General features: G+C 46.4%; 1 protein-coding gene across 5 annotated transcripts in view; it reads right to left on the bottom strand.

Annotated features, from left to right (window-relative positions):
- Positions 1 to 283: 283 nt before the first annotated feature.
- Positions 284 to 24,320, bottom strand: part of LOC137357117 (fibroblast growth factor receptor 1-like) — a 296,290-nt gene continuing 272,253 nt past the window's right edge. For all 5 annotated transcript variants that reach the window (XM_068023164.1, XM_068023163.1, XM_068023160.1 and 2 more), the window contains 8 exons: positions 22,611 to 22,732; positions 20,806 to 20,916; positions 12,839 to 13,029; positions 10,640 to 10,762; positions 8,576 to 8,646; positions 7,582 to 7,719; positions 4,940 to 5,045; positions 284 to 4,031 (listed from right to left, as the gene is read on the bottom strand). In XM_068023164.1, coding sequence (XP_067879265.1) covers positions 3,855 to 4,031; positions 4,940 to 5,045; positions 7,582 to 7,719; positions 8,576 to 8,646; positions 10,640 to 10,762; positions 12,839 to 13,029; positions 20,806 to 20,916; positions 22,611 to 22,732 — 1,039 coding nt within the window. In that variant the 3' untranslated portion in view covers positions 284 to 3,854. The remainder of the gene's footprint in view (positions 4,032 to 4,939; positions 5,046 to 7,581; positions 7,720 to 8,575; positions 8,647 to 10,639; positions 10,763 to 12,838; positions 13,030 to 20,805; positions 20,917 to 22,610; positions 22,733 to 24,320) is intronic.

Here is a 24,320-nt window from a genome sequence, read left to right as displayed (position 1 = left end):
AAAGTCAAAGGGTGGGGTCAACCCAAGGCCACTGGTTGTTGAGAATGAGAGGCCTGGCTGCAGGTTACCCTCTTGGCTGAGAATGGAGTACTGTCCAGGATACCCAAGGATAGGAACAGTAGGGCCTTGCTCTTGAATTACCTTACAAAAATAACGAAATTCTTGTTATACACAAATTACAAGGAGCAATGGGGGCAGAGGGGAATTAAAAAGAAATATAAAAGAAGCTCATCGATATACCAACAAGATAAAATAAATCAATTTAGATGTTCAAAGGAATTTAATCACAAAAAAGGTAAATAGAAGAGTAACTACAGGTCAACTTTAAAACGGGCATAAACATTTATAAAAAAGAAAAAGCATTTAATTTTTTATTTAAAAAACAATAAATTAGGTAAAAGCAGGTTTACTCATGCACATATTTTGACTGACACCTAATGGTGCAGCTCCCTCTGAGATTCTCCACACAGAGCAGAGAAAGACCACCCACAGTGCTGTCTTACAGTTTGGTCATATGTCCATAACTTCTGTCACATTGCTGTTTACATTGAAGTCACAGTAGAAATTGGGGGGGGGGACGGTGGGTGGAGGAGGTGGAAATCAGCTCAGACAAGATCATTTGAAATGAACACCAGCAGCACTATGACTGATAGTTCCCTTTAAGACCTAGATAAACATTTTGTGTGTCACCCTTTAATCAGAGCCTGGGGTAGACAGCCTGATTCTAGCTGTCCTCCCTTTGCCTTTCACAGTCTGTCCCTTCCATCCCCACAACACTCTTGTTAACTGGTGGCAGGACAAAGCCAAACATGCAATGACTGATAGAGTAGATAGAGAGACAAACTGTTTCCACAACACGAGGCTCCGTAAGAATAGGACACAGATTGAAGCTAATTGACAAAAGAACTGGAGGGGCAAATTTCACTCAATTTTTTTGCCTCATGAGTTGTGATCTGGAATACACAGCCTGAAAAGATTCAATACTCACTTTCAAAAGTGAATTGGATAAATACTCGAAAAGGAAGAATTTGCAGGGCGAATGGGGAAACAGCAGGGGAGTGAGAACAATTGGATCGCTTTTTCAAAGAAGCAGAACACACAGAATGGACCAAATGGCCTCCTCCTGTGCAATATGATCCCACTGATACTGTGCTGTGGAAATGTTAACTGAGGTATTATTGTGGCCTGGTTTTAAAAGAATCATTTAAAACTGAGGAACTACAGTCAACTTAAAGACCCTTTGCACCTTCTCCACAATCACTGTTTCAGGCATTTGGCACATGCAGTAGTCCCGAGATGGTGGGAGGAGAGGAGCAGAGGTGAAGCAGATCTCAGGAAGTCCACTCCCACCCATGACTAAAATGAAGCTCTGTCAACCATGTCAATTCCAGGATTTGGAATTTGGCAAAGCCTGACAGCTCCTTCCTCTGCCATCAGAGCAGCTGTGAGCACATACAGTACATCACAGTGCTTCCATTCACACATACTCTGCTGCTACCCGTCCCTTCCCCCTCACAAGCTCAGCTGCCAAGTTTTGCAACGTGTGCTTTATTTTTCTTGCCCTGCGGCTGCTAATTACAATAAGCAATGGTATTGGAGTATTCCTGCCTGCAACAACTTCAGTTACATGGCATTGTTTGCTTGTACTTCCAAAGTGCCAATAACTTCACACTGCCTCATTCATACTGACTGTCCCGTATAATTGTGGGGCGGGGGGGGGGGGGGGGTGGCCGGGAGTGTGGAAAGGGGGGGCTTTAACCTCCATCCAAACATCTGGCATCAAACTCCTGATGGTTCAGTCGGGCTTTTCAGCTTCCATTCCCGGTCTGATTTGATTTACTGTTTTTCCACAGCACTCCCTGGGTTTACAAGCAGGAAAATACCAGGGCTCCTGCTGCCACCTCCTCCCGGACAGTGGGTGCCTGCATTTGGCACTGAGGACAACACTAGCCATTGTCCCTGATGGATGGCACATTTGAGTAGCTTTACTGTCTCAGCTCCTTCACAAAGGGTGCCACTTGAATGAGGTATTGTGGGATGGCTTGGGGCCTAACTGCGCACAACCTTTCGGAAGAGACACAGTTAAATCTGGCTGATTGCTTTTCCCTTCCTTTGCTGACAGCTGCTGCTGCTGCCATGTTGGGAGGGGGTTGACGGGGTGGGGAATGGAATTTGGGCCCTCAGTCTATTACTGCTCGTTTGAAAAGTGGTTTGAGATCAGTAAGCGATGAAACTGCCATGTTGTCAGTTCAACAGGTGACACAAGAGATCGACTATTGCAACAGACTTGATAATCTCACTGGAAAGCAGAGATCGGCCCTGGCTTTTCCCACAACATCACTGGAGCTACTTCTTGGGACTTCTCTTTTCAACATGAATGGAGATGGGCAGGCTGAAGAGAGCAGTAGCATGAGATGCAGAGAACAGTCACACTGGTTCCGTGAGAAGGGTCAAGAACTTCACTGCGAGCCGGGCAGTGGCTGGGTGAAGGCAGAGAAAGGATTGTTCCAAGGTGCTGGGAGGTTCTTGAGCTGGACAGCATGATTCTGCATTCCATTTTCTCGACCTTGAGAAAAGCATCAAGGTGTCTATCAAAGTGTGGCAACTGACACAGGACCTTTTCGTCAAAGGCGCGCAGTAAATGCAAGTTATTTCTGACTGCCTATTTACTCAGCCAAGTCGCATGTGGAATATGAAAGAGCCCAAAGTGGAGAAAACCAATCATTTCGAAGCCTTAATTTCATGGCTGCTTTTGAATCCACAATGAGATCCAGCAACTGGTGTGTGCAAACCGTGCAGCCCAACCAGTCAATTCAGAGGGTGAAATTTGGCCCATCTCCCTGCTCTCCCTTGGTCCCATGATGTAGCAGATTCAGCTCCAATATAATTCATTTATTTATGGCAGATTTATAGCAAAGTTGGTCATCAGAACGGCCCCATCTCTGAACCCTCTTTAGTGACAGCATGTAGAAAGGTTCTCAGCACAGAACAAAGCCACAACACATCTATATGTTAATCCCTACGGGTACATATCCTGGTAACCACCTTTTTTCTTTACAAAAAAAAACTTTTCATGTAAATATATTTATATTTATACATATTTGGCTATATTTACAAAGTATGACTTCTGCATTCTGTGATTGAGCGTTGAGCTCTCAGTTTTACAAAGCATTGGATATAATCTTGCATCCATTGGTCCCCTACCAGAATCCCAGCTGTAAGACACAGGATGGAGCGGTCGGTGTCTGTAATGCAGTCCAGAGCGAAAGAGCACACGGGAACGTGCTGAAAAAGGAAGATCCCTCCACGGCCTTGCTAAAGGGCATCAGACTCCTCCACTCACTTGGAGTGGAGATGACTCCCCCAAAGGGGAGGCTGATTGTCCATTGTACACTACCTGAAGTCCACCAGTTTGAATGGATCTGTACATGTGAGGCTGCTTCCAGCTTAATAACCTCACATCTTAGAGCCACCTGTAGACTGAGGGGACACGGAGTGGGGAGGAGAAATGGGTAGGGAGGGCAAACTGCTCAACAACAGAACGTGCAACTCACAAAGTCCAGATCGGCTCCGTCAGGCTTTCGTATGATGCCAATCCTTCCTGGAGGGTCCAGAAAGATTTGATTGATGAGGCCACGTCAAGGAATAGGTCATTGCTTTTTTTGAAAAAAATGCTGACGGTTTGTTGATTGACAATGGTGGGCAGCCTCAGAGTACAATAACCTCCAAACATACACAGGCCGCTACACATCACTGTGCGCAGAAAGCAGTTTTGACTTCTTGAATAATACAATTACTTGATGAAATGATATCTGAAGGAGTTCTGCTGGACTGGGGAAGAAGGTGACCATCTCTCAGTGCTTCCTCTTGAGGCTTCCAGTGACGTGTCCCGGATACTTTGGAAGGCATGGCTCTTCGGGCAGCAGATCATGGGAGAAGACCGAATCTTCACCAGACGAACACGTGGAGCTTCTGGTATCTGGGAAGCTGGGTGAATACTGATCCAAGGACACTGACAGGTCCAGGTAGTCCTGTAACCCAACAAGACCAAAGAAACAATGAATACGAGCTTCAAATAGCCAGCAACCAAAAAAGCTCCACCAGGGCATATATTTGCAAGTCAGCCTTGTAGGCTTTTTGAAGTGGCCTTGTCTCAGTCAACCGAGCTCTGAAGAATTTCAAACCACATGGACGCTAGAGCATTACAAGGCCTCTCTGTAAATGGCCTTTCTATTTCCTTGTTTCTCAGCTATAGAATTAATCTACTTAGATTCCTCTTTGCAACGCTCTGTTTAAGTTGGTTGAAAACATGCCTTTTTACATTCCCTTTCTTTAAGCCAAATATTATTTCAAGAAGCCGGCAAATGGACAGTTCTCTTCACCCAGTGTCAGCGTCGAACACAGTTGGGTCATGTCTAGATTAAGCCAGATGCAGTGGAATGTTCCTTCAGTTCTCCCAGCCTCAGAAATGCACCCCCGCCACACAACTACTTCATCGGTTGGACCTTTCATTTACACCACCTGTCGGCCTATAAGGCCTGAGATTAAGATGCGTTCCGGAAACACTCGGCATCTGTCGGGTGAAGGAGTTAATGTTAATATCTCAGGTCAATGAGCTTATTTCAGAACGAGAGTTCCTGCTCTGCACTGCTACACAATGAGCCTGTGAGATGTACTAGTGTGGAGGTAGGGACACCTCATGGTACAATAACGTGTCTGTCTCTATGGCTTCACAAGTGAGGAATGACGGAGGGCAGCTGATTTCACTCTTCACCCTCCCATTCCTACATGGTCAAAAACAGGACAGGAGAAATCACATCTGCCTCCAAGCATTGCTGAACTTCAGGCCTCTTGTAAATCTGCTGTAAGCAGGACAGAGTGTTGAGCTGTGCAGGTTGAATACTCCTCAAGAAAACTGTTCCACAGAACACATTCTCACCTGATTGGAAGACATTGCCAGAATTCTGTCCAGGTCTTCGACCAGCTGCTTGAATGTTGGCCGTTGGGAAGGCATGACATGCCAGCAGTCTCTCATCGTCATGTATCTGGGCAGGAAGAAACAGAGGGCAGGAAACTGGTTCAATATAGGCAAACAGTAGTACCTCACATAGTCCACTACACAGCCTGGACAACACTCAAGCCTTGGAGAGGAAGTGGATTCCTTTCAATAGTAACAGCGGGAGTTTCTGTGAAGCCAGGATTGGTAGTTGAGGCCTCAACACTGGAGGCCTTTCTCCAAACCTGGTCTGTGATATGAGCAGCACTGCATTAAAATTCCCTCATTTCGAAGGGGTGAAGCATGAAAGAAAACCCAGAGATTTGATCTGCCTTTCCCTTCTTTAGATTTGCTTTTTGGCTTGACGGAATGAGCATGATTCTCCAAGACTGTCCTTGTTATAAATTTGATCGGGGTGGACTGGGGGGGACAAACGTGAGGAACGACTCAAAAAATCCCATTTGCTCAGTCTATCCAAATCAAAATGCAACAGAGTGAGACAACATCCGATGGAGGACCCACTCCACAATTCCATCAGATTTGGAAAAAATGGTCATGTTGAGCAGCTGTGCAAAGTGGGTGCGAGTTGCACAGAAGACAAGCCACCTATAAGAGAGCCCAGTATAAAACACACTGCCAACATACAACAGACATGTCAGCATCTGTGAAGAGTGGAGACAGGCCCGTGTTTCAGGCGTGACCTTTGGTCAATAGCCTGATGAAGAGTCTCCAAATGAAACTTCGGCCTATCTCTCCTCTTTCTGGGCATAGCAAAGCTGCTGTGCACTCGTAGCGTTCCGTGTTTTGGAGTTTACTCTCTGAGGCATTTATTATGATTTCACATTCATTTGCAGCGACACTTCAAGCCTCACCACCTGATAAGCCACCGTGTCTGTGACAGGCAGCCAATACTTGGGCACCTGGAATCCAGTTGGACTGATAAACACCTTGATCGGAGAGTCCTTGCATGCTTGGGTATCACTGCATTTTCTGCAGGTCACCAGATTAAGTGCTGGTCACTTCTTTATCTGATGGTTTATAAGGCCGGTGTTGTCAGCACCTTGCTGTATGGCTGTGACTCACAACTACCAGGACAAGAAACTCAATCATTTCCATCTTTGCCGTCTGTGGTGCATTATGGGCATATCCTGCTGGGACAAAATCACGAATGTGTCAGTCCTCTCAAAGGCAGAGCTCCCAAGCGCATCAACACTAATCAAACAGAGACAGCTTCGGTGGATCGAACACATCCGCAGGAAGAAAGATAGTCGCTTTCCCAAGGACCTTCTGTATGGTGAGATAGCCGGGGCCAGATGACAGTGGGGCGCCCAAAGCTCTGCTTCGGGGATGCTTGCAAACGTGACACGAAGGCCTTGAATGTAGACTATCGCACTTGGGAGTCACTAGTTGGTGAAAGAGGGAAATGGTAACACATCCTGTGAACTGGTGTGCACTATCACGACAACCAGTTGCAACAGAAGCTTGGCAACAGAGGGCAATGCTGAAAACAACAACTCACAGTGTCACTTGGCAGCATCACATGTGGCATTTGTGACAGAACCTGCCTCTCAAGGATTGGCCTTCACAGCCATCAGTAAAGATGCACCAAGAGAAGACACCCCACCTAAATGGATTGTTTGCTGCTTGTCCATCATCTCTCGTAGATGGAAGGATGCCAACACACTTGGTAATGCAGTCAGGGGATGCAATGGGTGGCCAGAATTGCTCCTGATGCCACTGCATGTTCTGAAGTAAAGGATTCCGCCAGCTGTGGGAAGGCCTGGTTCCTTTGTTGGATGCGTGGTGGCGAAGGGAGTGAAGCAGGTTACTGTTTAGATATAACCCTCTCCTCCTCCTGCTCAACACATCAGTGCACACAAAAATGAAGGCAAATAAATAAATGAATGTACTGAGTAGAAGTCAATGCATTCCGTGTTCAGAAGTGGACCAAGGTTTCTTCCACTGCGGAATAGTGTGGGCCTGACACTGGCACTCAAAAAGAGTTGTTCGTCACAGCAAGGGGCTCATTGAGGATGTAAATATCACTCTAGACCCATCAGCGTACTTATCTGAGCAGATAAACCTATTCAAATTGACTTTTGGATACAGACATGAGCACACATACACGTGGGTACATATGTGAGGGCCTGTCATATTGTGGGTGCTGACATGCTCGGGATGAGACATTCATCTCGAGGCCCTGTCTGCTTCTCCGGGCAGATGTTAAAAGATCCTGTGCCACTGCTTCAAGAACAAGGCCGTTTCCTTCGCCAACATTCCCCACATCGACCAACACTGTCAAAACAGATGAATTTGTCAGTCATCTCATTTGCTGTTTGGGGCACGACATATGTGTGGAGCTACATATATGTAAGTCCTTCCACCATGATCACTGTCACAAGGAGCTTAGCGGTGCCTCATCCTGGATAGTTTTAGGTGAACCCCTGACCTCTGCTCAGGGTCTCAATATGGAGATGGAGGCATGGCTGATTGGTCATTTGCCTATCAAGGAGGACGGAGGGGAAAGGGAGGTCTTTGATTATCGACACAAGCTTCTTCCCTTGGTGAGGCTGGCCTTTACTCACAGCTCGTTGGTGCAGTTGGAGGGCTTGTCCATTCTGTGTCCCTCCTTCAGCAGTTTGAAGAGCTCCTCTACTGGAATGCCAGGATACGGGGAACCACCCAGTGTGAAGATCTCCCACAACAGCACGCCAAAGGACCAACTGAAAAGCAAGAAGACTTTCCGGTAAGTGGAGACACCGCTGACTCATGCACATAATAACAGCAACCGCTCGCAGTCTGTGCAACACCACAGAGGACAAGAAAGCAAGAAATTCAGCACTAAAATATCATGAGGGCTGGCTGGGCCCTGATGGGGAATATCCTAGATAACAGTATCAGCTTGTGAAATCTGGTACTACAAAGAGTCAAGCTCATTTCAGACTGAATGACTGAGAAAATCATGGATGTATTGCCAACTGCTTTCTTGTCTGCTGTTATCCTTCCTTACTCTCTCTATCGGCCTAACCACATAATTAATAAGAGGTTGGTCACCTGAGCAACAGAGCTTTTGTTACCATAACTTACTGCATCTGGGGACAGATATGTAGCCCTATCTGTAACTCTCCCTCCTCACTGCTCCCCACACTCTCCCTCCCTCCATCCCGGCTGTTCCCCTCAGCAGCATTGTGGTTGCAAGGAACTTGGCAGGTCACAAAGCACGGGCACAGCCCCAATTCCTGTCGCTCGCTGGCTCCACCAGTCACACCAGCGCTGCCCTTATACCAGCTTCTCTCATCAACCGTCTGCTCCCTGTTGTCCTTTGGTAAACCTCTCCCGCTCTCTCTCCTCAAGACCTCCAGCTCTTTGACCAAGCGTTTGGCCACCCGGAACACTTTGGATAGTCTGATAACACTGCTGTGAAGAACCTCAAACCACTTTCCTCTGTTAACAGTCCTCTATAAATGCAAGTTGTTGCTGATCTGTTCTATTGAGGCTGTTGTCTCCTACGTCCGTCAATCTCAAGATACAGCCAGGATGTACCCGCTGTGTAGATCAGACATTCAACTCAATACTTACACGTCACTCTGGTGTGTGTATATTCGATCAAACAAGGCTTCCGGGGCCATCCATTTCACAGGAAGCCGACCCTGCAAAACCAACAGCATTGAGGCATTAAGAAAGACTGCATGAGAAGAAGCTATTGTTGAAAATGAAAACACAAGAGACTGAGAGACAGTGTGCAATGGGCTGAAGGCTCTTCCAACACCGCACACCTCAACAAAAGGACAATCTTCTATGATGTGCGGGAGATACAAGTCCGTGGCATCACCTTCCCGTTCGACCCCTACACAGCTCCCACTCAAGGGTGCCAGCTTTGGAGCCTGTGAGCCAAGTACAGTTACACCATGGAGTCCTGGGAGTTATACGTTGAGGCTAACAGTGTGCCTGAATTGATTGGACAGAGTTTTTGCTTTGGGGATATTTGGAAATTTGGGGATAAATTGTAGTCAGTTTCTTGGTAAATTCAATCATTCTGGGAGGGTGGTCAGTTTTGTGGGTGGAGCCAGATTCTATTAAAATGGCTTTTCAACTCACAGAAGTTATATAAAACTTGTATCGAACCTTGGTTGTATTACACTCGATGTACTGAGCACAGTGCTGGTCTCCAGGATATAAAAAGGATATGCCGGCATCGGAGAAGATGCAAAGAAGACAAGGATGATCCCACAACGGAGAGGAAAAGCTGAACAGACTGAGGCTCTTTTCTCGAGAAAAGAGAAGATGAAGAGGTGACCTGATGGAGGTCTTTAAAATCATTGAAGGTTTTGATAGGATAGACATAGAGAAGGTGTTTCCACTTGCAGGGAAGGTTAGAACTCGGCACATAAATATAAGACAGCCAATAATAAATTCAATATGGAATTCAGAAGAAACCTCTATATCCAAAAAGTATTGAAAATGTGGAACTCGCTACCCAAGACGTAGTTAAGACAAATAGCACAGATGCATTAAGAGGTAACTAGATTAACAAATGGCTCGTGGTAGACTCCCCAGTGTTCGGATCTGTCCAGGCGGTAAATTAGCTGGTCTTTTTTGGGTCCTGTTATGATAGAAGGGTCCAATGTAGGATTGGCATGGGCATCCACAGAACTGGCAGTTCATATAGTTGTTGGTGCTTGGGGGAATCTTCTGCAGCTGTGGGCACAGTGGATGTTGCAGGTTTGGTGTAGATGGTCCTTTAAACATGCTGAAACAGATTTCAGTACTTGCTTGCTTCCACGTGGTAAAATTGGGTGAGTCACCACCTTTTATGTTGTTCAGTAATCACTTTCTGCCATCTCATTCCTGAACTCTCAAATCTCAATGGGAAGCCACCAGCTATCGTGGCCCACTAACCGATGCACCATCCTCAAGACCCAGAGCAAACTCTCATCCAGATTGGGCATGGAGGGGTGGAAATCCGAGGCAGGCGCCCTGTCAGGATCTCGCCTGAAACCAGTGGGAAAAGACAGCTGGCCGGTGAGTGGAATCAGATCAGCTAGGAGGCGACTGCTGGGGACTAAAGGAAACCCCTGCCACCAGCAGGCAGGGATTCAGGGAGGAACTCACAATTGTGGAGGTCACTGAACTTTTCTCATGGGGCCTGGATGAATATTCCTCACTCTTGCTCCTTCTGAGCCCCAGATTGGAAGTCAAAAGAAGTAAAAAAAAAAATGACCATTTTAGGTTTCTCCTGGCCCCATCTCCTCTTCCTGTTCAGTTGACCTGTTGGGAAATCACAACAGTTGACCCTCTCAGACCTCAGAATGCCCTTCCTGCCTGCTCAGGAGAGCAGGTTAAAATTGGAGCTTGAGGGAAAATTGTGGGACCACAGTGGTAGATCTCACAGGCTATTTTAACTGCCCATCCACGCGGAGCTGGGAAGGGATATCACCCCTTAAATGTCCGAGGAAGCTTGGGGATTTTCTGGTGCACTGTTAATAATTCTGGCTACCATCCACTCGGTGAAGATGCAGGGACACACAGGCAATGGTAATCAGCTGAGGGTTAGGTGTACAAGGAAGGTAGCCTGAACAAGACACAGGTACAAAATAGCTCTGTGTACCACTCACAATCTGACACCCAGCAACAGGCACTCACGTTTGTTGTCTTCTTGTAGTAATCAATGTGGTGGATGTCTCGCGCTAGTCCAAAGTCAGCAATCTTCATCACGTTATCTTCTGTCACCAGGACGTTTCTTGCAGCTAAGTCCCGGTGAATGCACTGTGGACAGAAAGGCCTGTTAAGATCTGGAGACACTGCAAGCCGACCAAACAGCTGCGTTTCGCCAACTGATGAAGGAGTCTGCAAAACTAGCTAAACAATTGGTTTCTTTTCTGTGCTAAAGACACCGAAGAACAGAGGAAATAGAAGCAGGAATAGGCCATACAGCCCCTGGAGCTGGCTCCGCTATTCAATAAGATCATGGTTGATCTCCTACCTCAACTCCACTTTCACACCCAATCCCCATATCTCTTAATTCCCTGAGAGCCCAAAAATCTATCCATCTCAGCCTTGAAAATACTCGAAAAATAAGCATGCATAGCTCTCTGGCGCAGACAACTCCAAAGATTCAGAAGCTTCTGAGTGAAGGATATGTGTCATGACAGTGTGAAACGGACGATCCCTTATCCTGAGACTATGCCCTCTAGTTCGAGATTCTCAAACCAGGAGAAACAGCCGCTCAGCATCTAGCCTGTCAAGCCCTCAAAAGAATCAATGAGATCACCTCTCATTCTTCTGAACTCCAGAGAATATAAACCTATTCTACTCACTCCCTATAGGACAACTCTTTCATTCCAGAAATCAAACGAGTGAACCTTTCTTGCACCCCCTCAAAGGCAAGTATATCCTTCCTTAGGTACAACGATCAAAACTCTACACAGTACTCTAGCTGTTGTCTGGAAATCATTGCAGCAAGCCTTCCTGACTCTCATTACATCTTTGTGGCACATGTGTGAAAATGGCCCTCTTTGCTTGGGTTTAGGACTTTTCCTCAGGTTCAGCCTGATGTTTAGGGGTGCGCTGACACGACGTGCTCCTTGGGTGGCGATAACACAGTTGCTCCGTGTGACCTCCTGGAACTCTCTGACTACCTCCACTCTCTTGTACAATCCTGACTGAGTGCTTCCCTTTCATTCTTCCCATCCTAGATGGTTTTGTTTGGCTGGCAGGGATCAAACCCAGCCCTTCCCCACGGCCGATCTCCTCATTGATTGGCCAACAGGTGAATGAGGAAGACTTGGGGGAGGTACCAGAGCATTGCTGGTACCCCAGAAACAGACAGCATCAATTGAGGAGGGGGGTAGAACTAGCAAAGGGAAGAAGCCATGACTTTACTGCGAGGTGAGCTGGTGATTTGAACGGCTTTTATTTTTTTTTATTTTAGAGATACAGCACTGAAACAGGCCCTTCGGCCCACCGAGTCTGGCCGACCATCAACCACCCATTTATACTAATCCTATACTAATCCCATATTCCTTCCACATCCCCACCTGTCCTTACATTCCCCTACCTATACTAGGGGCAATTTATAATGGCCAATTTACCTATCAACCTGCAAGTCTTTGGTGGTGGGAGGAAACCGGAGCACCCGGAGGAAACCCACGCAGACACAGGGAGAACTTGCAAACTCCACACAGGCAGTACCCAGAATTGAACCCGGGTCGCTGGAGCTGTGAGGCTGCGGTGCTAACCACTGCGCCGCTTATTAAGGGACACTGTCTGGACCTGTCATTTAGATCTCCAACACAAAACTGGACAAATATATGGACATGTTACCGGATGTCTGGACAGCTGTGAGACCTACAGGCCAAGGTCCATTCTCTCCCAGCAGACTGATAGTTTGGGGGGTGGGGAAGGGGAGATGGGCCAGACGCAAGCTCTGTCATTGCCCAATTTTACACCCTTCAGATTTCCTGGTGGCCTTGGATATAACACTTGTGCCAAAGTAATGTTGGATGCTAGGGATGACTGTTTATCTCTGGTGCCAACCCCCCTTATCGTAGGTGGCAGAAAGGCTCTTTCAAAATTAAAATGGTTCCAAAAGCCACTGCCATTAATTGCAGAGCAACTGTTCACAAAGTGCGATAGGATGAACCTTTAGCCAAATACATTCAGCAGCTCCTCCTCCACCTGAGAACTGTGGGAGGATGCTCTGTCCTTCCAGATAAACTGCCCATATCATTCTGACGAGCCTGTCTTGCCTGGCTGAAGATGGGCTCTCATTCCACACGAACCCTTGTTCTAAATTCTGAAGGCAGCAGCTGGAAAACAATCTTCAATGGTTGCATCTCCTACCTTTTTCGATGCGAGATACTCCATGCCTCTGGACACCTGGTAACCACAGGATACCAGGTCTTTGAAGGACAGCTGTTCAACAGCGATATGGGTGGGATTGTAACAGTATTCCATGCCGGGAGGCCTTCGAGCACGCAGGTATTCACGCAGGTTACCTTTGGAGGCAAACTCAACGATGACGTACAGAGGGCCTGCCGAAAAGCATTTGAAATTAACCTTCAAACAGAATATGGGAAACTGAAGCAAAGAAGGAAGGACAGACGTGCATTTCTATAGCGCTTTTCACAACCTCAGGACAACCCAAAACACTTGACCTTTTGAAATGTAGTCACTGTTGTCATGAAGGAAACACAGCAAACTCCCACAAACAACAATTGGATGATGACCAGGTCATCTTTTGTCACTGAGGAATAAATATTGCCTGTGACACAAGAGACAACTCCCCTGCTCTTCTTCAAAATAGTGCCATGGGATCTTTTATGTCTGCCTCAGAAGGCAGATGGGGCGTCACCTGAAAGATGGCACCTCTGACAGCTCAGCACTCCCTCAGTACTGCACTGGTCTCTAACATCACCTGTGTTCACCTCTGCCTCAACTCATCTGCTGCTGAAACCCTCATCCGTGTGTTTGTTGCCTATAGACTCAATTTATTCCAACATTCTTCTGACCAGCCTCTCACCTTGCAGCCTCTGTAACCTCGAGCACATGCAAAACTCTGCTGCCCATATCCTAACTGCACCAAGTCCTATACACCATCACCACTGTGCTTGCTGACCTACACTGACCTCCAGTCAGGAAACAGCTCCAATTTAAAACAGACATTCTTGTTTTCAAATCCATCCATAGCCTCACCCCTTCCTATCTCTGTACATCCAGCCATACAAACCTCCCAGCTATTTGCCATTCTCCAATTTTGCCCTCTTGTGTATCCCAATTTCCCACCTCTCCATATTGGCGGCTTTGCCTTCAGCTACCTAGACCACAAGCTCTGGAATTCTCTTCCGTCTCTCTCCTCCTTTAAGACATTCCTTAACACCTACCTCTCATCTGTTCTAATGTCACCTCATGTGACTGGGTGTCAAATTGTCTTTGTGAAGCGTCTTGGGCTGTTTTACTACATTCAAGGTGCAACATAAATGCAGTTGGTGTTGTTCCTCTGCATCTGACCATGTGCTACAGACAGCTTAATGCTGATACTACATACCTCAGATTCTGCAGACTGAAGCTCCTCACAAAATAGCCCAAGACAAAACTGTGAGCTTGCTGCTCTGGATGGGTGTGTGTTGAGTTAACTAATCTCAGCTAGGGACAGCAGTAAGGCTTGTGTCCTTAGTGACTGTGACACATCCCAATCAGGAAAAGAAAAGGAAAGCCAGTATTCACAGCTCTTGACCATTCTACCGTGCTCCCATTCCATTCATTCACTACATGTGGGCATCGCTGGCTCGGCCAGCATTTATTGACCATTCCTAATTGCCCTTGAGAAGGTGGTGGCGGTGAGCTGCCTTCTTGATCCGCTGCAGTCCACAGAATCCTAGAAGGTTTAAGGCAAATAAAGAGGCCACTGGGCCCATCAAGTCTGTGCTGGTCGAAAAACGATCCATTCATTCCAATCCCACCTTCCAGCATTTGGTCCGTAGCCCTGCAGATTACAGCACTTGAGATGCATATCTGACTCCTTTTGAATGAGTTGAGGGTTTCTGCCTCAACTACCTTTTCAAGCCCCCACCAAGCTCTGGGTGAAAAGGTTTTTCCTCATCTCCCCTCTAATTTTTCTACCAATCACTTTAAGTCTCTGCCGCCTAGTCACTGACCTCTCTGCTAAGGTGAATAGGCCCTTCACCTCCACACTATCCAGGCCCCTCAAAATTTTATACATTTCAATCGGATCTCCCCTCAGCCTTCTCTGTTTCAAGGAGAACAACCCCAGCCTATCCAATCTTTCCTCATAGCTGCATTTTTCCAGTCCCGGCAACATCCTCATAAATCTCCTCTGTACCCTCTCCAGTACAATGACATGCTTTCTGTAATGAGGTGACCAGAACTACACACAGGACGCAAGTTGTGGCCTAATCAATGAGTTAGAAAGTTCCAGCATAACCTCCCTGCTCTGATAGGCTATACCTCGGCTAATAAAGGAAAGGATTCCATATGCCTTCTTAACCACCTTATCGACCTGTCCTGCTACCTTCAGGGATCTGCGGACATTCACTCCAAGGTCCCTCACTTCCTCTACACTTCTCAGTATTTTCCCATTAATCGTGTGTTCCTTTGCCTTGTTTGACCTCCCCAAATGTATCACCTCACACTTCTCTATCATGACTTCCATTTCCACTTTTCTGCCCATCTGACCAGACCATCAATATCTTCTTGCAGCCTACAGCTATCCTCCTCACTACCTACCACACGGCCTATCTTTGTGTCGCCTGCAAACTTCTTGATCATGCCTCCTACATTTAAGTCCAAATCATTTATACCACAAAAAGCAGGTCACCCAGTACTGAGCACTGTGGAAAGCCACTGGAAACAACCCTCCAGTGGCAAAAACACCCGTCAACAATTACCAAAGAACAAAGAACAGTACAGCACAGGAACAGGCCATTCGGCCCTCCAAGCCTGCGGCGATCTTGATGCCTGTCTAAACTAAAACCTTCTGCATTTCCAGGGACCGTATCCCTCTATTCCCATCCTATTCATGTATTTGTCAAGATGCCTCTTACCTCTCGTACCTGCTTCCACCACCTCCCCCGGCAGCAAGTTCCAGGCACTCACCACCCTCTGTGTAACGAACTTGCCTCGCACATCCCCTCTAAACTTTGCCCCTCTCACCTTAAACCTATGACCCCGAGTAACTGACTCTTCCACCCTGGGAAAAAGCTTCTGACTATCCACTCTGTCCATGCCGCTCATAACTTTGTAAACCTTTATCATGTCGCCCCTCCACCTCCGTCTTTCCAATGAAAACAATCCGAGTTTATCCAACCTCTCCTCATAGCTAATGCCCTCCAGACCAGGCAACATCCTGGTAAACCTCCTCTGTACCCTCTCCAAATCCTCCACGTCCTTCTGGTCGTGTGGCGACCAAAATTGCACGCAATATTCTAAGTGTGGCCTGACTAAAATTCTGTACAGCTGCAGCATGACTCGCCAATTTTTATACTCTATGCCCCGACCGATGAAGGCAAGCATGCCGTATGCCTTCTTGACTACCTTATCCACCTGCGTTGCCACTTTCAGTGACCTGTGGACCTGTACGCCCAGGTCTCTCTGCCTGGCAATACTCCTAAGGGTTCTGCCATTTACTGTATACTTCCCACCTGCATTCGACCTTCCAAAATGCATTACCTCACATTTGTCCAGATTAAACTCCCATCTGCCATTTCTCCGCCCAAGTCTCCAACCGATCTATATCCTGCTGTATCCTCTGACGATCCTCATCACTGTCCGCAACTCCACCAACCTTTGTGTCGTCCGCAAACTTACTAATCAGACCAGCTACATTTTCCTCAAAATCGTTTATATATACTACAAACAGCAAAGGTCCCAGCACTGATCCCTGCGGAACACTACTAGTCACAGCCCTCCATTCAGAAAAGCACCCTTCCACCGCTACCCTCTGTCTTCTATGACTGAGCCAGTTCTGTATCCATCTTGCCAGCTCACCTCTGATCCCGTGTGACTTCACCTTTTGTACCAATCTGCCATGAGGGACCTTGTCAAAGGCTTTACTGAAGTCCATATAGATAACATCCACCGCCCTTCCTTCATCAATCATCTTCGTCACTTCCTCAAAAAACTCAATCAAATTAGTCAGACACGACCTCCCCTTCACAAAACCCTGCAGCCTCTCGCTAATAAGTTCCTGTGTTTCCAAATGGGAGTAAATCCTGTACCGAAGAATCCTCTCTAATAATTTCCCTACCACTGACGTAAGGCTCACCGGCCTATAATTTCCTGGATTCTCTTGGCTACCCTTCTTAAACAAAGCAACAACATTGGCTATTCTCCAGTCCTCTGGGACCTCACCTGTAGCCAATGAGGATGCAAAGATTTCTGTCAAGGCCCCAGCAATTTCCACCCTTGCCTCCCTCAGTATTCTGAGGTAGATCCCATCAGGCCCTGGGGACTTATCTACCTTAATGCTTTGCAAGATGCCCAACACCTCCTCCTTTTTGATAATGAGATGACTGAGACTATCTGCACTCCCTTCCCTCAACTCATCATCCACCAAGTCCTTCTCCTTGGTGAATACTGATGCAAAGTACTCATTTAGTACTTTGCCCATTTCCTCTGGCTCCACACATAGATTCCCTTCTCTGTCCTTGAGTGGGCCAACCCTTTCCTTGGTTACCCTCTTGCTCTTTATATACGTTTAAAAAGTCTTGGGATTCTCCTTAATCCTGTTTGCCAATGACTTTTCATGACCCCTTTTAGCCCTCCTGACTTCTTGCTTAAGTTCCTTCCTACTTTCTTTATATTCCTCAAGGGCTTCGTCTGTTCCCAGCCTTCTAGCCCTTACGAATGCTTCCTTTTTCTTTTTGTCTAGGCTCACAATATCCCGCGTTATCCAAGGTTCCTGAAACTTGCCAAACTTATCCTTCTTCCTGACAGGAACATGCCGGTCCTGGATTCTAATCAACTGACGTTTGAAAGACTCCCACATGTCAGATGTTGATTTACCCTCAAACAGCTGCCCACAATATAAATTCTTCAGTTCCTGCCTAATATTGTTATAATTAGCCTTCCCCCAATTTAGCACGTTCACCCGAGGACTACTCTTATCCTTATCCACAAGTACCTTAAAACTTATGGAATTATGGTCACTGTTTCTGAAATGCTCCCCTACTGAAACTTCAATCACCTGACCGGGCTCATTCCCCAATACCAGGTCCAGTACGGCCCCATCCCTAGTTGGACTATCTAAGTCTTGTTTCAAGAAGCTCTCCTGGATGCTCCTTACAAAATCTGCCCCATCCAAGCCCCTAGCACTAAGTGAGTCCCAGTCAATATAGGGGAAGTTAAAATCACCCACCACTGCAACCATGTTACCTTTGCATCTTTCCAAAATCTGTCTACATATCTGATTCTCCACCTCCTGCTGCCTGTTGGGAGGCCTGTAGTAAACCCCCAACATCGTATTCCTGAGCTCCACCCATATTGCCTCGCTGCATGACCCCTCCGAGGTGTCCTCCCGCAGTACAGCTGTGATATTCTCCTTAACCAGTAATGCAACTCCCCCACCCCTTTTACATCCCCCTCTATCCCGCCTGAATCTTCTAAATCCTGGAACATTTAGCTGCCAATCCTGTCCTTCCCTCAACCAAGTCTCTGTAATAGCAACAACATCATAGTTCCAAGTACTAATCCAAGCTCTAAGTTCATCTACCTTACCTGTTACACCCTTTGTTTCCTGCCACTGAGCCAATTTTGTATCCACCTTGATGCATTTCCTTGGATCCCAAGGGATTTTATTTTTGTCACCAGTCTGCCATGTGGGACCTTGTCAAAAGCCTTGCTAAAATCCATGTCGACCACATCAACTGCACTACCCTCATCTATCTTCTTTGTTACTTCTTCAAAAAATTCGATCAAGTTGGTCAAACAGGATCTTCCCTTAACAAATCCATGCTGACTATCCTTGATTAACCTGTGCCTTTCTAAGTGATGGTTTATCCTGTCTCTCAGAATAGATTCCAATAATTTGCCCATTACTGAGGTTAGACTGACTGGCCTGTAATTATTCGGTGTATCCCTCGCTCCCTTTTTAAACAGAGGTACAACCTTAGCAGTTCTCCAGTCCTCCGGCACCACACCTGTATCCTGTGAGGACTGGAAAATGATGGTCAGACCTTCTGCTATTTCCTCTCTTGCTTCTTTTAACAGCCTAGGGTACATTTCATCTGGCCCTGGTGATTTACCCGCTTTCAAGGATGCTAATCCCATGAATACTTCCTCACGCCCTATGTTTATCACATCCAATACTGCACACTCCTCCTCCTTAACTACACTATGTGTATCTGTATCTTTTGTGAAGACAGACGCAAAGTATTCATCAAGAACCATACCAACATCTTCCGCCACTGCACGTAGGTTACCTTTTTGGTCTTTTATGGGCCCTACTCTCTCCTTAGTTATCCTCTTACTCTTAATTCATTGATAAAACATCTTTGACTTCTCCTTGATTTTGCTTGCCAATATTCTTTCATGCCCTCTCTTTGCTTTACTAATTTCCTTTCTGATTTCACCCCTCCACTTTCTATACTCCTCTGGGCTTTCTGTAGTATTGAGTTCTCGGTGTCGGACACAAGCTTTCCTTTTCTGCCTTATCTTACCCTGTAGGCTCCTTGACATTCGTGGGGCTCCAGATTTTGCCATCTCACCCTTTTTCTTTGTGGGAAGTTTACTCTGAACCCCTTGAATCTCCCCTTTGAATGCCTCCCACTGTTGTGACACTGATTTACCTTCAATTATCTGTTTCCAGTCCACTTTTGCTAAATCACTCCTCAGTTTAGTAAAATTGTCCTTGCCCAACTGAGAACTCTAACTCCTGTTCGATCTTTGTCCTTTTCCATATTTATGTTAAAACTGTCTGAATTACGATCACTACCACCAAAATACTCTCCCGCTGCTACCCCTTCCACCTTTCCATCTTCATTTCCTAAAACTAAGTCTAAAACTGCACCCTCTCTTGTTTGACTTGCTACATACTGGGCAAAAAGGTTCTCCTGAATGCACCTCAAGAATTTTGCTCCCTCAATTCCTTTCACAGAAAAACTATTCTGGTTTATACTGGGGTAGTTAAAATCCCCTACTATTACTGCCCTATTGTTCTTGCACTTCTCAGAGATTTGCCTGCATATCTGCTGTTGTATCTCCCTCTGACAGTTTGGGGATCTGTAATACACTCCCAGCAGTGTGATTGTCCCTTTTTTGTTCCTTAGTTCAATCCGTATGGCCTCATTTGATGAACCTTCCAAAATATCATCCCTCCTCACAGCTGCAATTGTTTCCTTGACCACAATTGCCACTCCTCCTCCTTTCTTATCCCCCTCCCTATTGCGTCTGAAAACCCTGTAAGCAGGAACGTTGAGCTGCCAATCCTATCCTCCTTAAGCCATGTTTCTGTAATGGCTATGATATCATACTGCAATGTGTCTATCTGTGCCCTCAGCTCATCTGCTTTATTTGCTATACTCCTTGCATTGAAATAGTTAACTCTGAGCACTGCCAAACTCTTTTTTTTTTCCAACCTTTGTTTTCCAGGATTTTGACCCAGTGACAGTGAAGGAACGGTGATATAGTTCCAAGTCAGGATGGTGTGTGGCTTGAAGGGGAACTTGCAGGTGGTGGTGTTCCCAAGCATCTGCTGGCCTTGTCCTTCTAGGTCGTAGAGGTCGTGGGTTTGGAAGGTGGTGTCGAAGGAGCCTTGGTGAGTTATTGATGTGCATCTTGTAGATGGTACACACTGCTGTAACTGTGTGCTGGTGGTGGAGGGAATGAATGTTAAAGGTGGTAGTGGGGTGCTAAGTGGCAGTACCCTTGTGTAGGGGAGGAGGGGTGGGGGTGAGGGGACAGTGATCAGGGTTGGCCTTGGTTATGTCATGCCCTACAGTCAGACAGCCTCTTTACAGAGGCCTACACACCCTTCACAGCCAATAGGGAGATAGCCAAAGAGGGACCAGGAGGGATTAATAACTTAGGATGGGGGGAGAGAACCAGGCAGAGAGCAAAAAATAGCTTTTAAATATGATTGGGAGTTTAGCAATATGTTAAAGGGGATGTTGTCTCGAAACACATACAACTGAAGAACTGTGGGTGGTTACAAAAATGGCAGAAGCACAGTGGAATGAGTGTAGACTGCAGACAGTCTGAGACAGAGGCAGCCCTGGTGACTGGTCACAACATGTGTCTGGATGAAGAAAGCCCTCCCATTTGATCTGACCCCTCGCCTCAGATGCTGTACTCACCGTCCTGAGTGCAAGCCCCGAGCAAGTTAATGATGTTCTTGTGTTTTCCAATCATCTTCATCATCTCCATCTCCGAGATGAGGTCAGACAGATCCTTCTCTGTTGCATCGGCTGCAAAGAGAGTGAACAATGTGAGAGTTTATTCTGTCTGCCTGCCTGTTTGTTATCTCCCTTAGCAACCAGCGAGACACAGCAAATTGGCCTACAGGCAGCACACTGCTCTGGGCCCATTAAAAAGGCTGGTGCCCGCACAAGACAGTCTCCGGAGACCTGGCACATAATGTACCAATTTCCATTGATATACCTTGCCATAATAAGAAGTACAGTCTGTGTGGAGGAAAGAATCATGTTGATTTGGTTCCGAGGAATGTTTAACCTCTTCACTGCCATGTTACACTTTCTAATCCAGAGGATGCAGGTCTATAGGTGCCCGTTGTTCTCACCTAATTGAGTATTCTTTATATGTGGCTGCAGATAATGAGTGTTGTTAAGCTATTCACACATAACTATATAATTAAGCCTGATACTGTCCTCGTAGTTGAGCAGGGATGCTAGACTGCAAGCAGGGTGGGGAACTCTGGCTACTTTGCCCCCACCTGAACCAGGGTTGCTGAGGCTAAATTCACCCCTCCTGCCACCCACAACAAGGTCAAGTAACTTGGCACAGAGTGCAATCTCATTTCCTCACCTCTAATCTTCACCTGCTGAGTTATCTGGGATGGGAAAGATTTATTTGAAAGGACTCCTTTGATCCTATTCAGATAAAGCATAGTCCTGTTAAATGTTGATTCTATTGGAGGCTTGAATGAATTGTTGACTGGCTAATGCGATGCTAATGATCAGAGCAGTAGCGATGGGTGAATGCAGCCTGTCTACATTTTTCCAAACCTTTGTGAACAGAAAATGGAAACTTCTCTTGCAACACATCCTCGTTGGAACTTTGCTCTTTTCTGCCTTTACACAGATATATGGGCTTGGCACTGACAATTGCCATGCCATGACTAATTGGTAAATGCTGAGAAACGATCAGCTGAAATAACAGGAGAAACAATGTGGTTATTTATTTAGAGATACAGCACTGAAACAGGCCCTTCGGCCCACTGAGTCTGTGCTGACCAACAACCACCCATTTATACTAACCCTACAGTCATCCCATATTCCCTATCACCTACCTAGACTAGGGGCAATTTACAATGGCCAATTTACCTATCACCTGCAAGTCTTTGGCAGTGGGAGGAAACCGGAGCACCCGGCAAAACCCCACGCGGTCACAGGGAGAACTTGCAAACTCCGCACAGGCGGTACCCAGAATTGAACTCGGGTCCCTGGAGCTGTGAGGCTGCGGTGCTAACCACTGCGCCGCTGTGCCTTTTAACTAACCGAACAGGTTGAATTTTATTTCACAACCGCAACCCAGTAACTGGCTGTGCCAAGGTGATGCATGGAGCTGGAGAAAGCAAGAAGGGTGCATCTTTAGTCCCTGCTGAGTGTGGAGTGAGCTGACCTCAACCAAGGCAGCAACGTGCCCAGGCTTCAATCAACCAGAGATCCTGGAAAAGGTGCATCAGCGTCATCAATTCAACTTGGCTCAATAGCCAGTCTTCACTCACTCTCTGGGCTCAGGGCAGATTCCTAGGGTATGGGACAGGCCAATTTTGGGAAAGGAGTTGGCTAAAGGCAGGAGACTAATGGAGAATCTGACATTTCCCCACAATTCACGTTCTTCGATGTAAATGCTTCCAACTGACAGAAAGTCTTCAGCAGCCTGAGAGCTTAAGCAGGTCACTGGACAAACAGGCACTCACCTTTTAACATCTTCACGGCCACAGTAACTGGCTTGTTGGGCTTATCTTTGTCAATGCCAATGGTCTCTCCCATCACCACCTGGCCAAAGCATCCCTCGCCAAGTGGCTTACCCAATGTCAGCCTAAGAGGGAGAAGACCAGGGTTAAAGTGCACACAGCTCCATTTGTTTTCTTTCACATTTATTATTTCTCCTCTTTCATTCCAGCCCTCTTCTCTTTTGGTAGTGTCTGCCTCCAGGATGCCAACTACTCTATCGTAGCAGGAGGAGGCCATTCAGCCCCTTGAGCCTGTTGCACCATTCAGTCAGATCATGGCCGATCTGCGATCTAACTCCATATATCCCCCTTTGCCCCATATCCCTGAATATCTTTGGAGAACAAAAATCTATCAATCTCAGATTTCACATTTACAACTGACCCAGCATCAACTGCCATTTGTGAAAGAGAGTTCCAAACTTCCACCGCCCTGTGTGAGTACAAGTGTTTCCTAATTTCACTCCCGATAGGTCCCACTTCAATTTGCAGTCTTTGCTCCCTAGTCCTAGACTCCCAACCTGTGGAAATAGTTTCTCCCAATCTACACTGTCTGCTCTCATTAGTATCTTGAAAACTTTGATCAAATTATCCCTTAACTATCTACATTCCAGGGAAGACAGCCCTAGTTTGTGTAATCTCTCCTCATAATTTAATCCTTGGAATCCAAATATCATTCTGTAAATCTATGCTGCACTCCCTCCGAGGCCAATATATCTTTCCTAAGGTGTGGTGCACAGAACTTCTCATAGTAACTCCAAGTGTGCTCAAACCAGGGCTTTGCATGGCTGAAGCATGACTTCTATCTACACCTCTAGATATAAAGGACAATATTCCATGGAATGGTTGTGTGGAGAGATATGGGAAGCATCTGGCCTTCAGCCAGCACCTTTCCCTTGACGAGAAACTCAAGAAACGTATGGCTCCCAATCACAGTATCCTCACATTCATATTATGATAAGCAAGAGGGATACAGAGGAGAAAAGACCTTTGTGTAATTCAGTACACCCATGACAGAAATCAGGGATAGGAAGAAGGTCCTTATTCTCAGACACTCCATCTCCCATTATAGGACCTGGCTCTCTGATATGTTCTGCCTGGCAGATTAACCCAAATACTTCTCATTCTTCCACTACAGAAGTTCTCCCTAACGTCTCTTTTACCTCTATGTCCATCTGACCCTCTCTTCCTGCTCACTAAACATGTCCTGTTTTCTCCATCGCCAGAAAGTGCAACACCACCAACCTACAACACTCAACTCTGAAACCTTTACACCCCTTAACAGCCAAATGGAGACGATCTATAAAATAACACTGAAGAGGTTTAAGCCCCACAGTCTGGAGAGAAGGAGTCCAAAGAGGGACTTTGTGGATATGTACAAAATATGACATGGTGCAGGTGGTGTAAATTCTGAATTTTATTTGAAATAAATGAACTAAAAGACAGAATTGAAGCATGTGAAAGGTAAAGTGTAAAACAGATTTTGAGGAGTATTTTTCAAAGAGTGGTGTTAGTGTTTGGAATAACCTGCTGAGCGGACCAACAGACACAAAGGGCACTCTTAAGGCAGCTGAATGCTCTAGTTACACAGATTCGAGAGATGCACTTGTTCATCGTATTCACTAAATCCTCAACAGCAGTAGTCCCTTATTCTGTGCTGTACCCCGAATATGTACC

The sequence above is a fragment of the Heterodontus francisci genome, chromosome 47 (assembly GCF_036365525.1).
Source record: "Heterodontus francisci isolate sHetFra1 chromosome 47, sHetFra1.hap1, whole genome shotgun sequence".
Taxonomy (NCBI): Eukaryota; Metazoa; Chordata; class Chondrichthyes; order Heterodontiformes; family Heterodontidae; genus Heterodontus; species Heterodontus francisci.
The sequence above is the reverse complement of the archived record's forward strand: the minus strand, read 5'-3'. Positions and strand labels throughout refer to the sequence as shown.